The 22,590-nt window shown below is 39.5% G+C and overlaps 1 protein-coding gene across 7 annotated transcripts in view; it reads left to right on the top strand.

The window, feature by feature from the left end:
* Positions 1-22,590, top strand: part of LOC126480967 (myosin heavy chain 95F) — a 390,816-nt gene that overhangs the window by 279,562 nt on the left and 88,664 nt on the right. For all 7 annotated transcript variants that reach the window (XM_050104401.1, XM_050104400.1, XM_050104395.1 and 4 more), the window contains 5 exons: positions 1,085-1,290; positions 16,012-16,085; positions 18,493-18,622; positions 19,009-19,173; positions 22,236-22,498. In XM_050104401.1, coding sequence (XP_049960358.1) covers positions 1,095-1,290; positions 16,012-16,085; positions 18,493-18,622; positions 19,009-19,173; positions 22,236-22,498 — 828 coding nt within the window. In that variant the 5' untranslated portion in view covers positions 1,085-1,094. The remainder of the gene's footprint in view (positions 1-1,084; positions 1,291-16,011; positions 16,086-18,492; positions 18,623-19,008; positions 19,174-22,235; positions 22,499-22,590) is intronic.

Below are 22,590 nucleotides of genomic sequence, written 5' to 3'. Positions count from 1 at the left end.
GGCACTGGGGACAATGTGGCCAGGTCTTTCTTAAGAAAGATTTTTGCACATTTGCTCGGGTGCTGTGTCTGGTGGAAGGGAAGCCTTTACATTGTTTTGATGCTTTTACAGATAAATATGTTTTATTTAATTTGCTTCCTGTTCAGAAACCACTCGCAATAAGTGGGAAATCCAGGGTCGAGTCCCAGCCTGCACAAATGTTTGTTGTCATGATTCCATTATACAGGTGATAGTTGTCCATTTTCACAACTGCGAATACATTTCATGTACATATTTTGTCATATTGATACTCGTGAACGCTCATAGTGTTTAGCAGAAATTGAAAAATCCAAACTTCTTCAAGCAAACTGACAGATATATATTGGATATATTGGGACCATCAAAGAAGCAAGGCAAAATGACACAGAGTTTACTCTGCACAGTCACATCGAATAAGAATTTTACTTTCTGAAAATTGTGATCAGGACCAACCTGATGTGGCCAATCTTAATCATATAATACTGGCACACACAAAGTAAAAGAAAGCATAACAAGTACTATGCAGCAAACTGGTTTCAAGTAGTTTTCCCTACGTAGGTGTGTTACATCCGTACTCTGCAGATTTGATGTGAATGAATACAATGTGATACCCGAATACTTAAAAGAAGCTGTTACACAGTTTTGAAATTTTTACTATAAGTCCACTTGGTTCAAGTAATTTTTTGAATTAAGAACATATAATTGTACATAAGGGCAGAAACTGTCACATCTTAGTATACTTTTTAATATAGAAGCTACATTTGTATCTACAGACCCACACAATCTTGAATAAGCTGCTCCATATGAAACTATTCTAAGAATAGTATCTTACATAATGTAATCTCCTTAGTTTTGTATATTGTACTATCCACAAGGCTGAGCTTATTCTGTCAGTTTACTTTAACTCTAAGTTTTATGTGAACTCTGTGCAGTTTTAACTGTTGCTTGCTGTTTGCTCATTGTTGCCTAAAGCCAAAATAAATAAATAAATGATGCCTGTCAAGTCTTCCTCCTCACATTTGATAAATGTAACAGTTACTTACGTGTGTCATTCTTATGCTTGTAGGTGTGAAGCAATGAACAGCATGGAGAAGCAGAAAGTGTGGGTTCCTGACCCTGTGGAGGGGTTTATACTGGGGCAGATCATTGACCTTGGCTACAGTGGACAAGCAACAGTGTTACCATTTGATGGCAAACATTCCAAGCAGACATGCAGCTTAGACAGAATTCATTATGCAGAAGACGACGACAGCAAAGAAGTGGATGATAATTGTAAGTTAACAACATTTCCATGCTCTGTTTCTAGTGTTGCCTGCTTACAAATCTCATCTACTGTAAGTTGCAAGACTAACAAAGAAAATAAAGACTCAATAATTTGAAAAGTGTTTCAGGAGCACATAAAGATAAATAATTTCTGTGTAATTAAAAATAATTATTGCCCAGATAGTAACATTTTCTATGGCTGTTTAGCTCATATAGTTGCACAGTACAGTTTCTAAGCATCTAACACTGCAAATGTTCAATTATGATAAGTCCTGATAGACCAGGCATACATTCTGCATTACAAGTATATGAAGTTGATTTGCCTTTTGGTTACCAACAGAGGAAGACAAATAGTCTCTCCCAGCATGGCCAGCGATGCTTGGCTCACCTCTGTAAGTCTGTAGTTTTGAAGGAAGGAGGATTAAGATTTAACATCCCATCAATGATAAGGTCTTCATCAACTTGAGGAGACTTTTTTTTTTTTTTGGTCATCAGTCTACTGACTGGTTTGATGCGGCCCGCCATGAATTCCTTTGCTGTGCTAACCTCTTCATCTCAGAGTAGTACTTGCAACCTACATCCTCAATTATTTGCTTGATGTATTCCAATCTCTGTCTTCCTCTACAGTTTTTGCCCTCTACAGCTCCCTCTAGTACCATGGAAGTCATTCCCTCATGTCTTAGCAGATGTCCTATCATCCTGTCCCTTCTCCTTATCAGTGTTTTCCACATATTCCTTTCCTCTCCGATTCTGCGTAGAACCTCCTCATTCCTTACCTTATCAGTCCACCTAATTTTCAACATGTGTCTATAGCACCACATCTCAAATGCTTTGATTGTCTTCTGTTCCGGTTTTCCCACAGTCCATGTTTCACTACCATACAATGCTGTACTCCAGACGTACATCCTCAGAAATTTCTTCCTCAAATTAAGGCCGGTATTTGATATTAGTAGACTTCTCTTGGCCAGAAATGCCTTTCTTGCCATACCGAGTCTGCTTTTGATGTCCTCCTTGCTCCGTCCGTCATTGGTTATTTTACTGCCTAGGTAGCAGAATTCCTTAACTTCATTGACTTCGTGACCATCAATCCTGATGTTACGTTTCTCGCTGTTCTCATTTCTACTACTTCTCATTACCTACGTCTTTCTCCAATTTACTCTCAAACCATACTGTGTGCTCATTAGACTGTTCATTCCGTTCAGCGGATCATTTAATTCTTCTTCACTTTCACTCAGGATAGCAATGTCATCAGCGAATCGTATCATTGATATCCTTTCACCTTGTGTTTCATTTCCACTCCTGAACCTTTCTTTTATTTCCATCATTGCTTGATCGATGTACAGATTGAAGAGTAGGGGCGAAAGGCTACAGCCTTGTCTTACACCCTTCTTAATACGGGCACTTCGTTCTTGATCGTCCACTCTTATTATTCCCTCTTGGTTGTTGTACATATTGTATATGACCCGTCTCTCCCTATAGCTTACCCCTACTTTTTTCAGAATCTCGAATAGCTTGCACCATTTTATATTGTCGAACGCTTTTTCTAGGTCGACAAATCCTATGAAAGTGTCTTGATTTTTCATTAGCCTTGCTTCCATTATTAGCCGTAACATCAGAATTGCCTCTCTCGTCCCTTTACTTTTCCTAAAGCCAAACTGATCGTCACCTAGCGCATTCTCAATTTTCTTTTCCATTCTTCTGTATATTATTCTTGTAAGCAGCTCCGATGCATGAGCTGTTAAGCTGATTGTGCGATGATTCTCGCACTTGTCAGCTCTTGCCGTCTTCGGAATTGTGTGGATGATGCTTTTCCGAAAGTCAGATGGTATGTCGCCAGACTCATATATTCTACACACCAACGTGAATAGTCGTTTTGTTGCCACTTCCCCCAATGATTTTAGAAATTCTTATGGAATGTTATCTATCCCTTCTGCCTTATTTGATCGTAAGTCCTCCAAAGCTCTTTTAAATTCCGATTCTAATACTGGATCCCCTATCTCTTCGAAATCGACTCCTGTTTCTTCTTCTATCACATCAGACAAATCTTCACCCTCATAGAGGCTTTCAATGTATTCTTTCCACCTATCTGCTCTCTCCTCTGCATTTAACAGTGGAATTCCCGTTGCACTCTTAATGTTACCACTGTTGCTTTTGATGTCACCAAAGGTTGTTTTGACTTTCCTGTATGCTGAGTCTGTCCTTCCAACAATCATATCTTTTTCGATGTCTTCGCATTTTTCCTGCAGCCATTTCGTCTTAGCTTCCCTGCACTTTCTATTTATTTCATTCCTCAGTGACTTGTATTTCTGTATTCCTGATTTTCCCAGAACATGTTTGTACTTCCTCCTCTCATCAATCAACTGAAGTATTTCTTCTGTTAGCCATGGTTTCTTCGCAGCTACCTTCTTTGTACCTATGTTTTCCTTCCCAACTTCTGTGATGGCCCTTTTTAGAGATGTCCATTCCTCTTCAACTGTACTGCCTACTGCGCTATTCCTTATTGCTGTATCTATAGCGTTAGAGAACTTCAAACGTATCTCGTCATTCCTTAGTACTTCCGTATCCCACTTCTTTGCGTATTGATTCTTCCTGACTAATGTCTTGAACTTCAGCCTACTCTTCATCACTACTATATTGTGATCTGAGTCTATATCTGCTGCTGGGTACGCCTTACAATCCAGTATCTGATTTCAGAGACTATGGAAAATATAAATGTGGATGGCTGGCTGTGAATGAGAACCAAGTGCTATAACCACTGTGTCACCTCACTTGGTTAAGGCTCAGAGTGGCTCCTGAACTGATTGCAACAAGGGAGGTGTGCAGCAGTGCAGGAATCTTAACCTCTCCTGTCCGCTGTCTTGTAAAAGCATTACATACTGCTTGTCTCTGAGAAAAATTGCATATGGACATGCTTAATGATTTTTTTGATGCTGCTTTATGCTGCTATTGTTGCTACATGATGTCAGTTGATTAGTAATTGCCTACAAGCATTGCCATTTGCTGGAAGTTTAATGTCATGATTCACAATGCTCACTGAAGTAGTTTGTGTGAATTCCTAATGAGTACAAAATTTGCATCCTTGACAAGTAGTGGCAATGATATCTTCTGATGAGCTGCATTAGTATCCAGATCTATTCAGTTGTACTTGTACCTTGTGAATATGCAATTTTCGACTGCCTCTCTCGCATGCTACGTTACTTACATACAACACTATCCTTCAAAATCCATAGGGCGTAAAGAATTTCTGATTCTCCAATCTGAATAAAGATTTTGGGAGATTTTGCTTGGTTATCAGGTGAATGTCAAAACTGGAAACCCGCTCCCAAATATTGCTAGTCGGGATTGCCTCTGGCCCACCCTCAACCTGTTGGAATATTTGGCTGAAAAAGATGAAGGGCTACAACAGCCCTCCCTGCATGTGATTCATATGAAAATGTTTCCAATGTGATTATGGCCACACAATGGGAATTAACAAACTTTGAACATGGAATGACAGCTGGAGCTAGATGCATGGGACATACCATTTCGGAAATCATTAGGGAATTCAGTTTCCGAGATACACAGTATGCTGAAAATACCAGATTTCAGGCATTACCTCTCACCACTGACAGTGCAGTAGCCGATGGTATTCACTTAACAGCTGAGAGTAGCGGCATTTGCATAGAGTTATCAGTGCTAACAGACAAGCAATACTGCATGAAAGAACTGCAAAAAATCAATGTGGAATGTCCGATGAACGCATCCATTAGAATAGTACAGCAAAATGTGGCATTAATGGGCTATGGCAGCAGACATATGGTAGCTTTGCTAACAGCACGACATCGCCTGCAGTACCTCTCGTTGGGTCATGACCATATTGATTGGACCCTAGATGATTGGAAAACCTTGGTGTGGTCAGATAAGTCTCAATTTCAGTTGGAAAGAGCTGGTGGTAGGGTTCCGGTGTGGCACAGACCCCATGAAGCAATGGACCCAAGTCGTCAACAAGGCACTGTGCAAACTGGGGGTGGCTATGTAATGGTGTGGGCTGTGTTTACATGAAATGGATTTGATCCTCTGGTCCAGCTGAACCAATCGTTTACTGGAAGTGGTTATGTTTGGCTATTGGAGACCATTTGCAGCCATTCACGGACTTCATGTTCTGCAACAACAATGGAATCTTTATGCATGACAATGTGCCATGTCACAGATCCACAACTGTTCGTGATCAGTTTGAAGAACATTCTGGACAGTTCGAGTGAGTGATTTGGCTACCTATCGAACATTTATAGGTGGTCAGTTCATGCACAAAATCGTGCACCAGCAACACTTTGACAATTATGGACAGCTATAGAGGCAGCATGACTCAATTTTTCTGCAGCGGCTGTCAAACTGCTGCACTACGCTGTTCAAAAAGGGATTTGGCATGATATTAGGAGGTATCCCATAACTTTTATCAGCTCAGTGTACTAATTTATCACCACATGTCAGCTTAGTTTAAAACTGTTTTTATACTCTCAATATGCTGATCAATTTACTCAAAACGTAATCAGAAATTACAAATCCATGACGTTAAAATGTGAACTGTAGAGAGTATTTTGGGATTGTTGTATGTGTGTCATATATACTATGTCCACTTTGATAATTGATCAGCAGAGCTGACCTCCATGCAGATGACCCATGCCCAATAGCCAGAACTGCCAGGGATTTTCCATTGGTGGGAGGACTGAGGCAGAGTTTACCGACCCGTATGAGGCCAGTTGACAAGCTACAAACTACTCAGATGAGAAGTAGCGGCTTTAAGATCTGAGAAGCTGACAATGTTTATGTCATACAGATGATGGGTCTCACTCACTCCAGGAGACTGTTCATTCCCGGGGGGGTGATGATCAGTAGCTGCAAACAGGTGGCATTTGGTCATGGTCATCCTGCAGCCCTTTTAAGCATTTCGACTGTATGCTGATGCCTGCCTGCTGGTCGCTACACCTCCGCACAGTGGCTGTACTGCTTCCTTGAAGTGACGGTCACATTATACCTCACAGGAAAAGCATCCGATAATGAAAGACATAGTGAAACCTCGTATTCACATTTCATCCTATGAGTGTCAATTATATGTAAAGAAGATTACCCCTTGGTGACCTCATAAAGTGGATCCACTTCTAACTGTAACATCTGACAACAATCAGAGGTAGAGGGTTGAAACAGAATATCCTTTAGACCTGAGTCACGTTACAACTGATGTCTGCATCAAATGTTTTCAATGAAGTTACAAAAAAGTGCACCCCAGCGTACTAAGGAAATCTGGAGGAATGGCTGCTGTCTCCCTTATCAACATAAACACTCCCAGTCTTCATCAGTCATTTCAGTTTCATCCATGTCTACATTATACTGTGCAAGCCACCTTACCATGTCTGATGGAGAGTACAACTATTTCTCCTCATCCTTGTTTCATTCATGCATGGTGTGTAGGAACAGCAACTATTGATAAACCTCTTCATGTGACATAAATTTTCTTTTTTTTAATTGTGGTTACTTCTTGAGATGTATGTGGAAGAAAATAATATGTTGCCCTTTTCTTTTTGGAACATGCTACAGTAAACCTCGCTTAGCTGATAGTACTGGATATCTTAACCTATTTATAAGCACCAATCACTGATCCTCTGCAGATCTTCCTGCGTTTCACTACAGTCTTCTGTTGTTTAACATTCTTAAAGACAATAGCGTGAGTGAATAGCTTCACAGAGCTTGTAACTTTTTGCACTAGATTGGTAATGATGTAAATCAGGTACAATGTAATTATCACTGCCTTGGAGTACTACCAAAATTAAATTTACATTCATTGATTTTGTTCTGTTAAGGTTAATATATTGAGTTCTATCACCTAGGAAATCATGAATCTTATCACAAGTCTGGAACATCATACAATAAACTTGGATTTTGTTTCCAAGTGATGAAACTCATGATCCACAAGTCTATAGATGTGTCACCAGACTGCAAAACACTAAATAGAACCTGTCATTATTTCTGTTATTAGTCATATGAATAAATCATTCACCTGAGAGAGGAAGGGGAAAAAAACTGGAAGTGTTATGGATGAAAAGAACTTCAGCAGCCAATAAATATCCAGGTGCAACAGAGCACAGTTTGTGTTTTTTGTGCCACAAGGATGTTTCACGACCTCATAGCCACAAACTTTGAGGGACTGTAGGCTGTACATGCAATGAATATATATATTTTTTAATTTAAGTAATGTGTTTTTTCAACCCATCTTTTGAGTTATGCTGATGAGGTAAGGTTCTAAGAATGAATAACAACAACCATATGCAAATTATAGTTTGTTAAATGTGTGTTAGAATAAATACACACTGCTGGTTGTTAAAACTGCTGCACTGTGAAGGCCGTATGCAACAAACATGAAATGAGCTTGAACTGTACTACTTGCTTGGATGTGCAAATTTTTAACATTTCAGCACAACTGCACAAAGGAGATAGAAATAACGTTATACACATTCTGTGTGTAAGGAAAGATTGCGTAACGCCTCATGTATAGTAAGCAGTAGAAACATCAGACCGGACTTGTTGGAATTAGAGAGTGGCGCAATCGTGGTATATACAGACTGCAATTTACGCTGCAATGATGTGATTGCTCTCAATGGTCAAGATCCAGCAGCTGCCGCGTGAGTGTGGAATTGATGTGTTCAGAACAGCCAACTCAATGCCGTGAAAGATCTCAGTGGCCCTTGCAATTAGTGTCCAAGAGGACAGACGTATCATTCATTTACACATGCAGGATCAAACAGCCATGTCATGTAACTTGTCACGAAATGGGCTTTTTTCCTGTAAGACAGGTGTCCACATAAACAATGTGTCGAGCCCCAAGGACTGTCAACATAGAAATCACTGTTGCCACTTCCTTTAAAACAGCAGCACAGAGAGGTGTGAAGGCAGTTGTGCACCTAACGACAGCACTGGACCCAGGATAGGCAACACATCATATTTTCAGATGAGTTCCTGTTCTGCATATATAGTATTATGATGGATGTATCTGTGTGTAGAGATTCTGAGAACAATGAATGATTCCAAATTGTATTCAGCATTGACATTTGCCTGACATAGTGATTTGAGGTGCCATTAGATTCACAGCACTACTACCACCAGTTTACACAGCTGGTACTTTGGACAGCGCCCGTTACCGTGCTGACTGTCGAGCCCGGTGGCTGTGACATATCTTCATGTTCTCCATGACATTATCTTTCAATAAGATAGCATGAGATCACATGTTGCCTGTATTGTCCTGACCTACCTTGATGCAGATAGTGTTTGACTATTGCCCTGGCCAGAACATTTTCCAGATCAGCCGCCCATCGAAAACATCTGGTCATAAGTTGCCGAGAGACTGGGACACCACCACTCATCAGCCTCTAGGAGTGATGAACTTTGGAGCAGAGTTGAAGCAGCATTGAGTGATGTTACCGAATGTGTCAGTCTAGCTTAATTGTACTAGAGGCCCAGCTGCTGTTGCTACCAGAGGTAGCAGCTCTGTGTCTAAATTTTGCACCCTGTGTACTGCCATATCACCTACAAATTTAATCTTGTGCTCTTGCTACTATACAGTACATGCACAGTAAGTGAAATCTCGTTGTCTGCTTCCCTTCCTGGTGCCACAAATGTGATGGTCAGCTGCGCACAACACATCATCAACTACTCTGGCCTGAGCCTAATTATGTGATTTTAATGCCATTCCCAGCAGTGAGCATACAGCGTTGTCAAACACGTCAGGATTGTGTAATGTTGTGAGACACATCATTGGTTGTCATCAGCTGTCATGGCTATTCAAGTTACGCGTACCACTCTTCATGTGTTCACATTGTTCTATTGAAGGGGGATTAAGTCAGATGAAAGCTCTGGCAGGCAAAAAGTCCTGCATGAACTACACACTGATACTTTCTGAAATATGGTAGTGATAAGCTGTGCTGGATACGGCTGTTGCAGTGCCCTGCAAGCATTATAGCATCCTGAAGAAATCACTGCACAAGTTCCATACAAGGTCCAAAACTGACTGTTCCTCATGTCTACACCTTCTGAAGATGCTACACAAGTGAAGGCTGTATTTCCTCAAACTGTCTTTATAGACATGTGGTTTGAGCCCATAGAAATGAAAGAAATGGATATGAATTACTAAACTTCTCAGCCATGGATTCCAAGAAAACCTATTATCTTCACATCCTGATTTCCAGTCCCAACATGTTCAAATGAATACTCACAGTTTCTTGATACATCAATACAGTGCCATGATCATACCATAGTCCAGTTGTGGTGTGAAGTACAGGAAGATCTGTGGGGGCCTGCATTTCACCCTTGTTGTTGTTGTTGTGGTCTTCAGTCCTGAGACTGGTTTGATGCAGCTCTCCATGCTACTCTATCCTGTGCCAGCTTCTTCATCTCCCAATACGTACTGCAGCCTACATCCTTCTGAATCTGTTTAGTGTATTCATCTCTTGGTCTCCCTCTACGATTTTTACCCTCCACGCTGCCCTCCATTACTAAATTGGTGATCTCTTGATGCCTCAGAACATGTCCTACCAACCGATCCCTTCTTCTTGCCAAGTTGTGCCACAAACTCCTCTTCTCCCCAATCCTATTCAATACTTCCTCATTAGTTATGTGATCTATCCATCTAATCTTTAGCATTCCTCTGTAGCACCACATTTCAAAGGCTTCTATTCTCTTCTTGTTCAAACTATTTATCATCCATGTTTCACTTCCATACATGGCTACACTCCATACAAATACTTTCAGAAACGACTTCCTGACATTTAAATCTATACTCGATGTTAACAAATTTCTCTTCTTCAGAAACGCTTTCCTTGCCATTGCCAGTCTACATTTTATATCCTCTCTACTTCGACCATCATCAGTTACTTTGCTCCCCAAATAGCAAAACTCCTTTACTACTTTAAGTGTCTCATTTTCTAATCTAATTCCCACAGCATCACCCGACTTAATTCGACTACATTCCATTATCCTCGTTTTGCTTTTGTTGATGTTCATCTTATATCCTCCCTTCCAGACACTGCTCTTCCAGGTCCTTTGCTGTCTCTGACAGAATTACAATGTCATCGGCGAACCTTAAAGTTTTTATTTCTTCTCCATGGATTTTAATACCTACTCCGAATTTTTCCTTTGTTTCCTTTACTGCTTGCTCAATATACAGATTGAATAACATCAGGGAGAGGCTACAACCCTGTCTCACTCCCTTCCCAACCACTGCTTCCCTTTCATGTCCCTCTACTCTTATAACTGCCATCTGGTTTCTGTACAAATTGTAAATAGCCTTTTGCTCCCTGTATTTTACCCCTGCCACCTTCAGAATTTGAAAGAGATTATTCCAGTCAACATTGACAAAAGCTTTCTCCAAGTCTACAAATGCTAGAAACGTAGGTTTGCCTTTTCTAAATCTAGCTTCTAAGATAAGTCGTAGGGTCAGTATTGCCTCACGTGTTCCAATATTTCTATGGAATCCAAACTGATCTTCCCCGAGGTCAGCTTCTACCAGTTCTTCCATTTGTCTCTACAGAATTCGCATTAGTATTTTGCAGCCATGACTTTTAAACTGACAGTTCGGTAATTTTCACATCTGTCAACGCCTGCTTTCTTTGGGATTGGAATTATTATATTCTTCTTGAAGTCTGAGGGTATTTCGCCTGTCTCATACATTTTGCTCACCAGATGGTAGAGTTTTGTCAGGACTGGCTCTCCCAAGGCTGTCAGTAGTTCTAATGGAATGTTGTCTACTCCCAGGGCCTTGTTTCGAATTAGGTCTTTCAGTGCTCTATCAAATTCTTCACGCAGTATCATATCTTCCATTTCATCTTCATCTACATCCTCTTCCATTTCCATAATATTGTCCTCAAGAACATTGCCCTTGTATAGTCCCTCTATATACTCCTTCCACCTTCCTGCTTTCCCTTCTTTGCTTAGAACTGGGTTTCCATCTGAGCCCTTGATATTCATACAAGTGGTTCTCTTTTCTCCAAAGGTCTCTTTAATTTTTCTGTAGGCAGTATCTATCTTACCCCTAGTGAGGTAAGCCTCTACATCCTTACATCTGTCCTATAGCCATCCCTGCTTAGCCATTTTGCACTTGCTGTCGATCTCATTTTTGAGACGTTTGTATTCCTTTTTGCCTGCTTCATTTACTGCATTTTTATATTTTCACTTTCATCAATTAAATTCAGTATTCTTCTGTCACCCAAGGATTTCTACTAGCCCTCGTCTTTTTACCTACTTTATCCTCTGCTGCCTTCACCACTTCATCCCTCAAAGCTATCCATTCTTCTTCTACTGTATTTCTTTCTCCCATTTGTGACAATTGTTCCCTTATGCTCTCCCTGAAACTCTGTACAACCTCTGGTTCAATCATTTTGTCCAGATCCCATCTCCTTAAATTGCCACCTTTTTGCAGTTTCTTCAGTTTTAATTTACAGTTCATAACCAATAGATTGTGGTCAGAGTCCACATCTGCCCCTGTAAATGTCTTACAATTTTAAACCTGGTTCCTAAATCTCTGTTTTACCATTATATAATCTATCTGATATCTTCTAGTATCTCCAGGGTTCTTCCATGTATACAACCTTCTTTCATGATTCTTGAACCAAGTGTTAGCTATGATTAAGTTATGCTCTGCGCAAAATTCTACCCTTAATGTAAATAAACATAATGTACTATGAAATATTTGGGACTAATCGACCCGTGAATCCTAAAGTCGAATGGTCATATACAACTAGTTTCAGAAAAAACAGATAATACCCTGAGGTCCATTAAAAGAATCTTCAGGAACTGTGATTCATCCATTATGGAGGTGCTCATACTCCAATTCAGACAGTACTAGTTTAGTGTTGTGCTGTAAGGAGAGGTTTACCGTTTAAACTGTGATAGCAAATGTCCCAAGAAGAGTCAGGTTAATATTAATCTTCCATACCTTCTGATAAAAAGTATCCAGACACTTGTTACAGGACATAAACATGGAATGTGTCCAACCTTAGCCTTTATAACAGCTCCATATCTGCTGTGGACACTTTCAGTGAGGTGTCTGAATGCCTGTGAAAGCATGGCAATCCATTCTTCCTCAAGAGCTGAAACCAGAGAATGTAGGGCTGTTGGATGCTGGGGGTCTAGAATAAAGTCGATGTTCTAACTCATCCCAAAGGTATTACACTGTGTTCAGCTCAGGTTTCTGGGTAGAACAGTCAATTTCAAGAAAATTTTTGTACACAAACCATTGTCTCATATATGCTACTTTATGACAGGTTCATTGTCATGCTGGTGTAGACAGTCTCGTAGTCTCTGAACCGTTCCTCCATTGTATGCAGTACACAACGCTGTGAAATGTATTCATATCCTTCTGCATTTAGTGTTTTCTTAAGTGCAGTAAGGGGACCAGAGCTTACCAATGAATAACACTCCCACCCCTCAACACTAACCAGTATGTACTTCACTGTAATCACTACACATGATGGCAGATCATGTTCTCCAGGCATTTGCCAAACTCAGAGCCTTCCATCAGAAGTGATTCATTGCTCTACATCACTTGTTACAAGTCACCCACAGTCTGATGGTGTTGGTCTTTACATGAATTAACACTGACTACAGAAAAGTGTGGCTTATAAGTAGCTGCTAGATCATTGTACCCTTTCTTTTTAACTCTATATGCACAGTCATTGTGGTGGCTGGAATACTGGTAGCACTTCAGAACTGACAATCTCCTCCTGCTAATTTCATGTAATAATTTGCAGTGTCCCTTCTCAATGCTGTCTGTCAGTATATAAGGTTTTCCTGGTCTTGGTTTAGCTGCTGGTTTTTCATTCACGTTTCAACTTCACATTCACATTTCCATTTTATAATCAAATTACTAGCAGTTGTCGTGGTTGGTTTTAGAAAGGTTGAAATGTCACTTATGGATTTGTTAAACTGGTTGCATCCAATGACTAGCCCACGTTCGAAGTCACTAAGCCCCCCTGGCTAACCCGTTGTACTACTGTTATTGCTTCTCTACAGTGACACAATACTGCTTGCCTCCTTTTATGCTGGTAGGCCCACTTCTCATGACATTTAGTGGTCAAGTCCACATTACACAGTGGTGTCCAGGTACTTTTGATCAGTAGATTGCATCTTGTGAACTGGTTATCATTATAAAAATGAGAAAAAATAGAGTTCATGAGAAGGCTGACTGACTGCTGTTTTTCCACATTTCTCACTCATGACTTTAACAGGGAAAAGAGGGTGAGGAGAGGTGGAATGGTAGTGATAGAAGATGTACTCTTTGCCACATATTATAAAAACGTTTGCCTTGTATGGATGTAGATGGAGATGTCTCCAGGTTGAAAACTGAAGCTCATATAAAGGCTGAACATCTCTTCCATTGCCCCTCATTTTATTGTAACACAAAAACATGTCAGTGATGACAGTAAATTCACAAAAAGATAAAATCCATACTAGACTAAATCATTAATTCTACAATGCACGGTAAATTATTTTGAAACTTCTTGACAGATTAAAACTGTATGACATTGTTAGTTGGAAGTGAACTGAGAGGTTGTTCTTCCTTCACAAGTGTTAATATACCCCGTCAGTCCAAAAATTTTTGAGACGGGATTTTAAAAAAGTAGAGAAATGGTAAGACAGTGATTTTAATGCTTGATGTGTTCTACTTGAGTACCATGCAGAGAACATTCATACAGCCATGTGAAAGTGTCAGAAAAGTCCTTCTTTGGGATGCTGTTCAACTTGTGCGTCACATTGGCTTGAGCATTTGATTAGATTGTATGTAGTTTTCATTCCAGGAGATCTGTTGTGAGGAGATCATCTAGGAGGTAGAACATATCAGAAAACAAGAATACACAATAAATATGTATAAAAAAGATAAATACACTAATGTACCTTCCACAGATCCCAGCCCTCTCGGATGTGGAATCAGTAAAAAAGAATTAACTTTTCACAAAACATGTAAATATTCAGTACAATAAGGTCCATAATGTTATGTGTTGAACCTTCACGCAGATATCTGCACTTTGTTTTTTTGTGGTCGGTTCATATTGATAACAAGAAGTCTTGTCACCTATGATGATTTCTTCCACAAAAGTGTGTGCATTCTGCATTTGTGTCAAGTCTCAGCAGGTGTCCATGCTTCCTTGTTTTTGTTCGGTAGTCAGGCTGTGCGGGAAAACTTTGTGCATACTTTTTTCTTCTTTGGAACATTCCAGATAATGTCTTTTTGTTTTAGAGATGTTGCTCCATATTGTAGTTGTGACACAATGATGTTGACACAATGGTTACATGTCCAGTGCTTAAAGCTGCCTGCTTGCACACCTGTTGTTTGCACTTTTTAGTTCAAGGAAGGAATGAAGGACATTAGGGGTTTACCATCACGCCAACATTGAGATCATTAGAGGTGATTGAAGCACAAACTCCAACAGTTTCAAGTAGGGTGAAGGAAATTGGCTGTGCCCTTTCAAAGGAACCATCCTGGTATTTGCTTGGAGCATTTAAGGAATTCAAGGAAATCTAAATCTGATTGGTCAGATGCAGATTTGAACCATTATTCCCCTGAATGTGAGTCCAGTGTGCTACCTCACTCTGTGCTTCTCAGTACAAGCTGCCACCTTAGCTACTGCGAACTTTTTGATCAAATGGTGTATCTGTCCAATGTAGGTGATTCTGATGAGAGCATGTGGAGTTTTAGTGTCATATTTCTGTTCTTGATGACAATGAGTGGAATAGAGAGGATGAACTATGGTATTGACACACAGTCTGCTCCTCACAAATAGCACCAGGAGGCACTGAGCTTAATGGCTTCATCTGGCAGACGAATCACAGTCAACAAATTCACACACTATCAGTATGTAATGGTTTGGAATGTAATCCACAACAGTGGAACAGTATCTGATTATCATAAACTGCATGTCATCGTGTCACTTTTCCCCTTCCTCATCAAGAACTGGCAACGAAAATTTCTTAGACCACCGAGATTCTATCTGGCTACCTCAGTGTTGAGTACCACTGCATAAGTGTGTGTTAGTGATCTCTGGTATGTAGGCTAGTTGAACAGTTTAGAATCCGTGATGGACCCAGACTCAGCCATCAAAACAGCAACTGCTAAGACTAATACCCTGAACAATTTCAGTCTACAAAATGGCTATGATGTGTTATGTGCCATGACAAACACTTATCACTTATGCATTTTATTCATAAACAGAGCATTGGAAATAGTTTGTTCTGCTAAAAAAAAAATAATAAAAAAAAAAATAAAAAAAAAAAAACTACGTGTGACCTATTGTGCTGCGAGGTTTATCACCTACCTCAGGAATAACTCTGTGAATAACCTCAAGTTGAGGGTTGGAGGTTATTTGGAGCCAATTCTGTTAATCTCGGCTGGACAGTGTCATCTGACTGGTCTCATAATCTGTGTAGTACCATGGTTGTATTGAATTGCACTTGGCCTTGATACAGGTTATTAAATGTACTACCTGACAAAAAAAAGTTAAGCACCCAGAATATGAGGATGAAATGTAATGAAGCTTCACAGGTTGAGAGGATATGTGATGTTATTTCTGTGACTACATTATTGAGTCAAATGTACAAATACCTTGGCATTATGAGGCCACAAACTTTTTGTTTGTATATAAATTTTTCTTCAAATAACCATTTCTCTATGATGACAGATAGATATATGTTATGTTCTTTTTTCTATAGGTGGGTTAATGTATTTAAATCCAGCAACACTGCTTCACAATGTTCGCCTTCGTTACTACAAAGACAAGATATATGTAAGTATGATCCATTTCTATTAGTAGTATTTTGTAAGCGAATTTCCCATACTACATACATGAGTAAACAGTCTGTTATATTTATGGTTTGCCTATTGCTTTTCCATACAGGAAACCACATAAAGGGATAAGAACAGAATTTGTATTTGTGCACTTTTTTGTACCGAGTGAACAATGTCATGTAGGGAATACATATTTTGTTTCCTGTTCCAAGATATTTCTGTAGACAATACTGTAGGTTTTCTTAATGTTTGTATACACAAGAGTTCTGTGTGTATTAACCATTGTGGAGCTTTCTCCACATGTGTCATTATCTGAATTTTTATTACCGTGAGAATTTCTCGAGAGACATAATGGAAAATTTTCTCCTACACATGGAGATATTTATAGACTCAGATCAAATTCAGAATGTTTATGGAATATCTGTGGGTTAACCACCAAGAAAATAATATTAACTATGCCCTCAAGCTTACATATGGTATATTGGCGATTAAAGTTAAAACTCGTGCAACAAACTTCGAAGTGTGCTACATGCTTGGATATGCAAATGATTAGTGTCTCAGTACAATTGGGGAAAGTGTGTAGCAGAAACAGCATTTACAGTCTGTATGTAAGGAAAGACTATGCAACATTATATATTCAGATATCACATTTGAATTGTAGATTGCTTGTGAGAAGATCATGTTATGTTTCTTATAAGAGGGATAAACATCAACCAACCTGTCAGTGGCAGTATAGAGACTGCGGTATACATATTCCGTGATATCATTGTTCATGTTGATATGAATGTCATAGCTGTCGTTAGAATGTAAAATAGAGTCAGGAGGACAATACTACTGCCATGCAGCATCTCAGCAGTTGGGCACAGCTGATGCCACAGAACACAGACATTCACTATCTGGTCAAAAGTGTCTGGAAACCCCTTTTAAATGTGGAATTGACCAGTAGATGTCAAGAGAGGCAGGTGCCTGTGTAAAAGGAGGCTGGGAGTATTGTGTCGTCAGTAGAGGTGCCTGTTGCAGAGGAAGCAAAAGGTGATTTTAATGAAGTAGAAGTCTTGAAAGATAAGTTTATAGATAAGCCTGATGTGCCAAACCTTATCAAAAGCTCTTTGTATGTATAGAAATACAGCACCAGTACTGAGCTTGATTTGACAAGACAAACAATATACTCAGCCAGTTAAAATGTTAGTGAACCATTATGTGGTTGTTGTGGAAGCTGAACTGCTGAGGAATGATGATGTTCCTGGCTGACAGAAAGACTTGGAGGACTGCAGAATGCATTTGAGGGTTTTCCCGAGACAGCAGAGGAGGAAAATTGGCCTATAATTTTGTAGAAACAATAAGTGCTCGCCTGGCTTAGGAAAAGAGATCACGTTTTGCTAACTTCCAGGGCTTTGGATAGGAAAGCCGATCAAGGCAGGCATAGTAGATGAATGGGTCGGACTGGAGGGCTCACTGGGTTCAAACATGGACTATAGTTGAGACGGCCTGGGATGATGTGTGACGAGGTGTAGCTCTCTTGTCAGCTTTCAACTGCAAAGCATTAATGGCTTCAGGTGACAGCAGTAACTGTATGTAGATGTGACAACAATGAAGTGTTGCCATAGAGACTTTTACAAGATCGGGTTACGTTATTAGTTGATATAGATGAGTGAAGCTGCTGTGCCCAGCCCACTGTAACTGTCAGGGACCAACTTAATGCCAACTCAACTACAGTCACTGAATGTCACCTAAGTAACAAATACATCAGGACTCTTCAACCTTTCTAAAATTGCCCAAGTTGACTGTTGGTGATGTGATTGTGGAGTACTGGGCTTCAGAAAAAGCTAAATGCAGATGGATATGCACACATTTTACATAACTGCATACGGAGTTCAATAGAAGAACAATTCAGAGAGAGTGACTGCTTCTGTCTGCATGAAAATGCCTCAATCATTAAGCAGCATCTATGATTCAGAGGTCTGTATTGATCTGACCTGCCCAAAATCCCAACATGAACCAAGCCTTTGGGATAAGTCAGAATGTCAACTTCACTTCAGACCTGTGTCCAACATCGCTATCTTTGCTGGTGTTGACTTTTGAGGAAGAATGGACTATCATTTTTCAACAGACATGCAAATATGTCGTTGAAAGTTCCACAGACAATCAGACATGTCATTGAAAGTGTCCCCAGCAGAGTTCAAGCCATCACAAAGGCATAGTGTGGACACACCCCATATTAATGTTCACTAATAGGTGTCCAGATGCTTTTTGTTACATAGTGTATTTGACCCAAATTACCTTAAGAAGAAGAAACTGAAAACTACCATCTGAAGTTGCAAATGATTAAATAAAAGACTGCAATTAGACTGGTTAGCTTTTTTGTAAAATTTTCTTTTAAAAAATATTTTCTCTCTCTTTTTCAGACATATGTCGCCAATATTCTTCTCGCTGTGAATCCATACTTTGAAATCAAAGATCTTTATTCAAAAAATACTATAAAGAGTTACCAGGGAAAGTCATTAGGTGTTATGCCTCCACATGTTTTTGCAATCGGTATGTATGATATCCCTTCCTATTTACTGAACTGTTTAGCATCCTTGATGCAATCCTTTAACTTTCTGAAATGACACATAAAAGTTTCTACATAATTACAAATCTAAATTCTTTAGCAACTTTGGGTTTTGTGAACCCAAGAACTCGTACAGTACCATCTGAAGATGATAGAGCTATATCTCAGAATGTATTGTTGCATAATATATACAGTTTCAAACAACATGCAGAAACTTATATTTCAAATAGTTAAGGAATAGCATATGGGTTTTTTAAGTTGGCCCAAAATGAAGGCAGTTCAAATAATTGCATGATAATCTTTTTATTTGTTTATTATAGCTGCTGATATATTGAAAATAAATTTCTAATGCTGCTTCTGCTATTCGCAGGAGACAAAGCATTCCGTGACATGAAGGTCATGAAGCAATCACAGTCAATAATAGTGTCTGGAGAATCGGGTGCTGGGAAGACTGAATCTACAAAATATCTGCTGCGGTATTTGTGTGATCTCTGGGGTACGACAGCGGGGCCAATTGAACAGAAGATTCTGGATGGTAACTCTTGTATATAGTACTGTATTTCAGTTTGGTTATGATACAGTAGTGCAGTTTGAGACAAGCAGAGCAAAACAGTCATACACATAAATCCAAAGTATTCATAGCATAGTTCTCCAAGACCAGTAGTCTCCTGTGGGGTTACGGAGTCTCAAAGATTATTTTTCCATGTCTCCAAAGGACTATAGCAGCTTCTGCAATCAATGTCACTAATGATATTACTTTCATGCTCAAGCAGCAGTTCACCATTTTGAATCATGATGCTGAATGAAATTAGAGGGAGGAACTCAACAGTTATACTAAAGGAGATGAAGTGATTAGGGTGAGCAGTTACTGAGGTTACAAACAGTGCCAAACTTTTCAATTAATTTATCAAAAAACTTGGAATTATTGATGATAAGGCCATTATAGCAATATTGACTATGAGTGTTAATAGAAATGTTAAGAAAAGTAGGAATATATGTCTGGTTAGCAAATGCGACAAGAGACAGATTTCAAATTTTCTGAGCAATGAGAGTCAAACAATTGGACATAACTCTAGACAACTTGATTTTAATGTAGCCAGAGGCTTGTTGGGGAAAAAATACTATGTAAAAATGCTAATAATTTTTTTGGATGAACAATTTATGCAGACTTTGTTAGTTGACTCTTAACATAAACAAATATAGCATACTGATCAAAATAGTTGTAATGTTTCAATACTGTTTGATGTGATGGAACAATCACATCTGTTAAGTATCTGGAAGTATGCAAGTGAAGATAGGTAAAGAGGGTGTCTGTATAAAACTAACCGTAAGAAAGGCAGATGGCAGTCTGTGAGTCATTAGAAGAATTGTGAGGAAGTGTAGCCGACACATGAAGAAAGTAGCTTTCCAAGACCTTATTCAATCCTTATTAGAGTATCGCCCTTTAGTCTGGGACCACTATCAAGTAGGATTGAGAGAAGAAATAGAGTACGAGGGGCATTTGAAAAGTCCATGCAAATAAAAACTATTTACATGTTTGGGGTAAACCTATTTTATTTTTCGACATAGTCTCTTTTTAGACTTATACACTTCATCCGATGCTGTTATAATTTGTTGATTCCTTTTGAGTAATAGGAATTGTCCAAGTCTGCAAAAGAGGTATTAATTGCTGCAATCACCTCCTCGTTTGATTAAATCTTGGTCCCGCCAGCCATTTCTTCGAATTGGTGAACAAATAGTTGTCCGAGGGAGCCAAGTTTGGAGAATAGGAGGGACATGAAACAAGTTGGAATCCTATTTCCATTAATTTTGCGACCACAACTGCTGAGGTGTGAGCTGGTGGATTGTCGCGATGGAAAAGGACTTTTTTGCAGTCCAATCGCCGGCCTTTTCATGGAGCTCGGTTTTCAAACAGTCCAATAATGATGAATAATATGCACCTGTAATAGTTTTACCCTTTTATAGATAGTCGATAAGGATTATCCATTGCAAATCCCAAAAGACAGTCGCCATAACCTTTCCAACCGAAGGAATGGTCTTCGCCATTTTTGGTGCAGATTCTCCCTTGGTAACCCATTGTTTAGATTATTGTTTGGTCTCAGGATTATAGTAATGTATCCATGTTTCATCCACAGTGATGAAACAATGCTTAAACTCCTGCGGATTCTTCCTGAACAGCTGCAAACCATCCTTGCAACACTTCACCTGATTCTGTTTTTGGTCAAGCATGAGCAATTGTGGAACCCATCTTGCGGATAGCTTTGTCATGTCCAAATGTTCATGCAAAATATGTACCCATTCATTTGAGATGCCCACAGCACTAGCAACCTCATGCACCTTAGCTCTTCTGCCATCCATCACCATATCATGGATTTTATCAATGATTTCTGGAGTCGCAACCTCCTCAGGGCGTCCAGAACATTCAGCATCGCTTGTGCCCATTTGGCCACTCTGAATATTTTGAAACCACTTATAAACTGTTGTAATCGAAGGTGCAGAGTCACCGTAATATTTATCAAGCTTCCCTTTAGTCTCCTGAGGTGTTTTGCCTTTCATAAAGTAAAGTTTAATCACCACACGAAATCCTTTTTCATCCATTTTTGACAATCACTTGACTTCCTTGATTCACACGAATGCCAAACACAAAGAAATAGACCAATATGGCTGAAACATAGTGTGCATTCTTTCCAAAGATGCTACTAACTAAACATGACCTGGATACGCGTCGGTGGTGCCATCTCTCGGACTTTGCACGGACTTTTCAAACGCCCCTTGTAGATGTAAAGAAGTGCATTATATTTCATCACGAGTTGGTTAAGCAAGTGAAAAATCATCAAAGAGCCCATGACAGTGTGGTTTGCAGTTAAAATTCTGACAGGACACATTCATAGAACAGTCTGTCAACATATCCCTCCCTTCTATGTTTATCTCACAAAAAGGGCTAGGAAAGTAAACTGAGAGAGATTCATATGGAAGCTATCCAACACTCTTTCTTCCTGTATACCATTCACAACTGGGTCAGGGAAAGGGGGGGAGATGGGGGAGGGGAGGGGGGAGTGACAGTGACACATGAAATACTTCTACCACACACAGTGAGGTGGTGTGCAGAAAATAGACAAAAGTTCATAATTATTTTACCAACCTCCCAGGAATCCCAGCCCTGGGTGTGCAACCAGTCGGCCTGCTGTTAAATCTGCTGTGGATGCTTTAAGGAAGAGAAAATCCATGATGTGTGACTGTGATATTATCATCAGGCTTCCAACATTTAATACTGTGACAAACTGATGCGTAATCACTGCTTCATATTAAAACATGTCACCTGCTGATGAAAAACAGTGAATCAACAGAATTAAGTAAATAAGTACACTGCTTATCTTAACGCATTTTAAGTGCTACGTTGTATGCAACTAGAAAGGCAATAGGGGAATATGTGGAGATGTTTCCAAAGTACTGCAAAAGGGATCTGGTGGTATTCTAGAATTTTTTATTTGGGAACTATTGATTAAGAATTCATCTTTGTTAATTAGTTGCACTTCTGTCCTGTCAGCATCAGCTGTACTTGATAGCAAAACTAACATTTTCTTTGTACATTTCTAGCAAATCCAATCATGGAAGCTTTTGGAAATGCAAAAACAACACGAAACAATAACAGCAGTAGGTTTGGAAAATTCATGGAAGTCCACTTTGACAACAAATATCAGGTTGTCGGTGGCTACATCTCTCATTATCTTCTGGAGAAATCCCGCATTTGTGTGCAAGGCCCTGAGGAGCGAAATTACCATGTATTCTATCTACTGTGTGCGGGTGCACCTGACCAGCTTCGAGCCCAGCTAAATATCACCAAACCTGATGACTTCCATGTAAGTCTCTTATTGAGAATTTTGTTTAGCTTATAGCTCAGCTACTTTGTTCTTGTTGTAGCTGAAGCATTTGTGATCACACATTTTTCTCA

The sequence above is a fragment of the Schistocerca serialis genome, chromosome 5 (assembly GCF_023864345.2).
Source record: "Schistocerca serialis cubense isolate TAMUIC-IGC-003099 chromosome 5, iqSchSeri2.2, whole genome shotgun sequence".
In the NCBI taxonomy this organism is placed as follows: domain Eukaryota; kingdom Metazoa; phylum Arthropoda; class Insecta; order Orthoptera; family Acrididae; genus Schistocerca; species Schistocerca serialis.
Note: the sequence above shows the minus strand (reverse complement) of the source record. Positions and strands in the feature narration are given on the sequence as shown.